At 56.3% G+C, this 5977-nt stretch overlaps 1 protein-coding gene across 6 annotated transcripts in view; it reads right to left on the bottom strand.

Annotated features, from left to right (window-relative positions):
- Positions 1-2711: 2711 nt before the first annotated feature.
- The window catches only part of MYADM (myeloid associated differentiation marker), a 5042-nt gene continuing 1776 nt past the window's right edge, over positions 2712-5977 (bottom strand). For 5 of the 6 annotated variants that reach the window (XM_069103435.1, XM_069103434.1, XM_069103436.1 and 2 more), the window contains 2 exons: positions 4948-5018; positions 2712-4674 (listed from right to left, as the gene is read on the bottom strand). In XM_069103435.1, the coding sequence (XP_068959536.1) occupies positions 3707-4672 (966 nt within the window). In that variant the 5' untranslated portion in view covers positions 4673-4674; positions 4948-5018 and the 3' untranslated portion in view covers positions 2712-3706. Of the gene's footprint in view, positions 4675-4947; positions 5019-5597; positions 5753-5977 lie in introns of those variants that run through there. The other variant, XM_069103439.1, reaches the window with a different exon arrangement.

Here is a 5977-nt window from a genome sequence, read left to right as displayed (position 1 = left end):
GCCAGCATGTCTCCTGGGATCACAAAGTGTCAGAGCTGGGACCTTGAAAACCACTCACTCCCTAACTTGACAGAAAAGGAAACCGAGGCTTAGAGGAGCCGAGGACTTGCTCAGAGCGGCCCAGGCAGCACGAGGGCAGAGCCTGGGCACCCTGCAAGCCCGCTGTCTGCGCCAGCAGGTTCGGTCTCTCCACTCCCCAGTCTGTGTCTCCCTCTGTTTCCCCGAATGTCCAGTCTCTGTCTCCTCTCTCGGAGGCCCCCACCTGGCCCTCGCAGCCTCCTAGAGGCTCTCTCTGGGCCTTTCCAGCCTTTATACACCTTCCACCTTACCCCTGCCCAGCACCCCATTCTCTTCCATTCAGTGACACCGGCCTCGTGACTGTTCCCGAATGAGACCCACGCTCATTCCCCTCCGGGCATTCTCCGGCCGCCCCTTCCCCCCATGCCTGGACCGTTCTCCCTCCTCATCTCCATTTTCTGGCTTCTTTCCGATCCCAGCTAATTCCCATCTTTTCCAAGGAGCCTTTCCCACCCCTTCTTCATTCTGGTGCCTTCCCCCTACTGGGAAGAGAAGTCTTCAGTTTCCCTTTCTAGATCTTGTCTGGACCTAGGTGTTTGCCCCTGGCGCCCCCCCGCCCCCAACACACGCGCGCGCGCGGGCACATGCACACACGTGCATGCACAGAAATGCACACGCGCGCACGCGCACACACGCGCACGCACACACACACACACACACACACAGACTCTAGATTGGGAGTTCCTTGAGGGCAGGGACTGTCTTTTTCCTTTCTTTGTGTCCGCATGCCTTAGTACAGCGCCTGGCACGTAGCAGGAGCTTGACAGAGTTCAGGAATTTGTCTCCCAGGAGTCTCCGTGGGTCTGTCTCTGGCCCTTCGAGTCTCTATTTGGTCTCTGGGTCTGTGCTCATTAAGTCTCTCCAGGTCTCTGACTCTGACCCTGGTGTCTCTGGTCTTCTCTGTCTGTTGCTTCGCTGGTTCCCTGGCGCGTGGTTCTGCACCGAGGTCCAGAGGGCGGAGGAGCCGGTGAATCCGACGCGGCCTCTCCAGCCAGGGCCAGTCAGCTCCCGGCTTCTCTTCCCTGCACCTCCCTTTGGCCCCTCCCGATGGCCTGGACGCTGGTTAAGGGCTAACTTCCCCCTTTCCCCTCTCTTCCTCCCGCGTCCTCCCGCCCCTCCCAGCGGTCACCACGGCGCTTGGCCTTCTTCCAGAATCTGCTCGGTGCTTATTAGTTCTCTCCAGGGGTTCTGCCCCCGCATGCAGGCATCAGGGCGCTTGAGCCCCTCCTCTTTCCTCCCATTCTTGGGGAGAGCTTGCTAACGGGAAGGGGTGCTGACCGTGGAATCCTGGGATACCCGGGTTCGAATCCCACCCCCTGAACTAAGAGACAGACCATAGAAGAGTCCCTTTAGGCTTTCAGAGACTTGTTTCCTCAGCTGTAAAATGGGGCAGCAACAGCTTGTACCTACCTCACAGGTTCTCCCAAACAAGAGCCTCCTCTGAAGGCTTTGTTAGACAAGCTTTGAGTCACGTCCGTTTGGTCAGTCCTCCTGGCTGGAGCCTTAAAGCCTGGGAGGCAGACCTGGATACTGAGCCCTAGCCTACCCCAGACCGCCCTCGGACTCTTGTCATCCACATCTGAGGCCTCTCTAGCTTTGCATCTCATGATTGTCCTGAGTCTGTGGTTATGACCTGCCTCTGGAGTTCACTGGGAAAGTGCTTTCTCCAGAAGAACCACCCAGTGAAGGACAGGGTACAAATGAAGATTCACCCCATTTTACAGATAAGGAGACTGAGGCTCAGAGAGAGGTCACACAACTACTGTCAGAGGCAAGATCCAGACTCAGGGCTCCAGGGCTCTCAGGTTTTGAACCTTCTCCAAGGAAGAGTCAGGGCCTCCTGCATGGGGGTGAGGAAAGGAGCCCAGGGCAGAACTCCCTCTTCGACAATGGGTAAAGCCCTCCAGCTCTATGGGACTGTTTGCCCACCTTTAAAACAAGGAGGCTGGAGACCCCAGTGCAGATCCCAGCTCTCCTACTAGCTCAGTCGACTTGGCTAATTTCCTTCCCTTCTCTGGTTTCCTCATTTGTGAAATGAGGAAGTAAGACTAGGTGACCCCTGGAGAGCTGCAATCCTGTGGCTTAGAGGAGTTGGCCCTTCCCAGCCTCGGTTTAGATTTGCAGAGCACTTTCTACATAACTAGCTCATCTGATCCTCACAAGCACCCTGGGAGGTAACTGCTGTTATCCCCATTCTGCAGATGGGAAAATTGAGACTCGAAAAGGTTAACTAACCTGCCCTGGGTTATACAGCTAGTCAGTGTCTGAAACAGGATTGGAATTCACTTTACGCCCTATGACACCTGCCTAGGAGTTAAGAGTGGAAGACTCTTCATTTCAGTCCCATTAGTCCACTACACCCCACCCCACTCCCATTGTGAAGATGAGAAGGTCCAGACTTGGAAGACTTCAGGGTGCTTGAGAAGAGTCCAGGATAGGGATAGGAATAGCCGACCCACCCAGTTCCATATCTGTCACATTCCTCCCCACCCCACCCCCAGCCTCCTCTCTGCTCAACAAACAAGAAATACCGGTGGTGGTCTCCTCTTACCCCCAGTGCTTACAAGACTCAGGACTTGGGGTACTTCATGACACTATTCCCCCCCCAAAAAAAAAGAATCCACCACAACAAGCACTTCATATGTGGTCTTTATGTTGAGGTAAAAAAAAATCGCCAACACTAACTGCAGATGTGTAGGGAGAGGGAGGGCCAGTATAGGAATACACCATCACATCCTACACAGCCCAACATCATCTCCACAGAGAAAGCAATGTGGGGTGCTCAGAAGCAGCAGCAAGAACTCACACACACACACACACACACACACACACACACACACACAACATACACACACTCACAAGCCAGTGGGGCACCAGAGAAGAGAAGGTTGAGAGGAAAACGTTTGCTCCCTTCTCTCTGGTCCTCCAAATCTCTTCCACTTGCCTCTTAGTCTTAAGGAAAGCCATCACTCCAGGCATTTCTGGGTCAGGAGTCCTTTGCCTTGAGTCTCAGTATTGACTGACATTCACTGGACCAGAAAGGTCCAAGGCAGATGGGGAGGGATGGCACTCCCCCTCCTGAATTCCCTTTCCCCAGATAGCCAGGAGGAGCTGTCAATGATGTTGTGATCATGGAGACCAAAGTGGAGAAGGGCTTGAGGACTTTGCCCTCCAACTGAGAATCCTAGACACCTCTTGGAATACATTTTTCACTCGCAGGAGGAGGTGCATTTGGCACAGAGAGGCTGCCCCCACCACCTCCAGTCAGGCAGGAAGAGGATGGAGGAGGCCACCACCTTCTCCAGCTCTCCCAACATTCACACAGACTAAGGCACACAGGACTGGGTGGGAAGGGGAGCAGGCAGACCAACATGCTTTGGCAGTAGGAACCCATGGCCAAGTAACCCTAGAATAGCTACTGGGAATTGGTCCAGGGGTAGGAAGCTCAGCACCTTAGAGGAGAGTTGGGACAGGCAGAAGGGCAGGAGAATGGAGGAGAGAGAGAAAAAGGAGGCCAAGAGCTAGTGGGAAAGAAGGAAAGTAGAGAGTGAGAAAAGCAGGCAAAGGGACAGAAGAAAGGAAAAAGGAGGAAGCTGGGAATGGAGAGGCTGGAAGGCTGGTGCCCACCTCACACCCTAATGAAGACCAGCCGGGCCGAGTGTACCAGGTCAGCAACATAGGCCAGGAAGTTGACTGCCGTGAGGATGGCCACAGTCAGCCGTCGATCCCAATCACAGACAGCAGAGGCATGGCGACTGGGGCAGCCAGAATCATCTCGCCTTCGGGGCCGGCCACCCCTCCGGTCATCAAACTGATAGAGGGGCCACAGCACCAGGGCTGAGGCATAGAGAGCCACTGCCAGCATGGCCAGGCCTGTGAGGAAACTAGGGAAGGAGATGGGCAGTTGTCCTGTGCAGTCACCAAGGCTCAGGAGGATGGCCACGGCAGACAGGATGAAGCAGATACAGTAGACAGCCAGACACCATTCCAGGGCTGGGTGATGCCGATAGATGGGTGGGTCACTGGCAAAGGCAAAGATGATGCAGGCTACAAAAGTCTCAAAGACCTTGAGGAGGCCAGGGACAGTGGCCATGTAGCCTGTGACCTCCCCGGGCCGTGCTCGGGTCCAGGCCACCTCAGTGGCATAGGCAAGGCAGGCCACACAAGAGAAGAAGGTGGCTGCAATGGCATGGTCTCGTCTTTGGCCCTGGCCCATGAACTGGACGTAGGTGGCAGGGTAGATGATGGAGGCCGAGAGGCAGAGCAGGGTGGCATAGCAGGCATAGGCGATGGGGAAATTGCGCCAGGAGAGTGGGAATCGGGGTTGGAAGCCACCCACCTCCACCACCAGAATCACCAGCGTCATGGCAAAACAGAAGCACCAAGCAAACATGGCCCAGTGGCCCATAACCCCATCCCAGGCACCCACATGGGCCACTAAGGAGAAGGCCACACAGGTGGACACCAGTTGCAGCAGGCGCAGGAGGCCCAGCCTGGATGTTAGTGCCCGAGGAGAGCCCACTATGGTGGGTGAGCCCAGGCCAGAAGAGGTGGTGGTAGTGGTCACAGTGGTTCGAGTGATGGTCACCGGCATGGCTGAGGGAGGAGGAGGTGATAATTACAGACGAGCCTGGGCTCCAGCCTAAGACTGCCTTTGAGATTTGGGAAGCCAAACACAGCACCAAGGGCCCACCCTGTCAGCTACCCTTAGGCCTGGAATGCCCCTAAATTAATCTCCCGACTTCCCCTCTGGGGATTGTTTGCATGTGTGTGTGTGTGGACACAAGGGTGTGCCAGCCCTGGGAGGCATGCATTTTTCAAGAGTCCCACCCTAATCCACCCCAAAAGGTGCCTGGGTCACCCCTATACCTGAAACCTCTTGTCACACTCCTTCCTGGGAAGGGGGATCAGACAGGTCTTGGTCCTGCTACTCTGAGAAGCTGGGGGGGGAGGGGGGGAGAGGAGAAGAGAGAGAGATATTATCTTCTGGATATGGCTACTTCATTAAGACCACCGCCCCAAACGTGCCCACAAAGCCAGGGATCTGGGGCTGCATCCATTTAAATCCAGCCTTCAAAAAGAGGGGAACATGCCAACCTGGGTGTGGAGGGTATTCTGCTTTAGGCTACTTAGCTGGGAAAGGGAAAGGGCGTGGCGCCTCTAGGGGCATAGGCCTGGGTCGCCTGGCTGGAGCTAAGGGGAGGTCATATCCCAAAATCGAGCATCCGAGGCAGGCAGAGGACTTCGGGGGCCTGGGGAGAGGCCTGACAGCCAGCTGCAGGAGCTCTCCTTATAAGGTACTTGGCCTGTCTGTCTTAGACCAAGGAATGTCTCTGGGATCTAGGGGCGGCGCCCCTGTTGCCCTTCCCCCACCTCAGGGCTGTGGCTAGCCGGGGCTGGGGACAGGATCCCCGCTTCAACGAGAGGAGCCCAGGATAGTGGGGTCCCTGAGATGGATTGGGGAGGGGCCGGATGCCTGAGGTTCTTCTATCCCGGTCAGATTACTCTCGGAGGCTTACCACCACGCCTGCCGGAAACCCACATTGGCACTCAGGTTAAAGACTCCCAGAAGCATAAGCGTCCATCCCATCCAGCAGGCTGAGGCATCCCCTTCCCCTCCCACGTGCCCCTCTGGGATTCGTGCCTTGGTAAACGAGACCTGGGCTCTGGGGTCCGCCTCCTCCCCCCCCCCCCTTGGTTTTTGGGAAAGGCGAGGAAGACGTGAGCTAGGAGTCCTAGACAGCGGGGGAGCACTGCCACCGCCTGAGGTCATGGCTTTGGAATGCACAGCTGGAGGAAGAGGAGACCTGGAGAATGGGGGGGGGGGCGGCCCTTAACCCCCTCATGCCCAGGGGCTTCCCCTGCCACGCCTAGGATTCCAAAGTCCGTTACTTCAGCA

Source organism: Petaurus breviceps, unplaced genomic scaffold, assembly GCF_028583685.1.
Source record: "Petaurus breviceps papuanus isolate PSGF00001 unplaced genomic scaffold, PetGlider_PUasm1.0 577, whole genome shotgun sequence".
NCBI classification, from domain to species: Eukaryota; Metazoa; Chordata; class Mammalia; order Diprotodontia; family Petauridae; genus Petaurus; species Petaurus breviceps.
The sequence above is the reverse complement of the archived record's forward strand: the minus strand, read 5'-3'. Positions and strand labels throughout refer to the sequence as shown.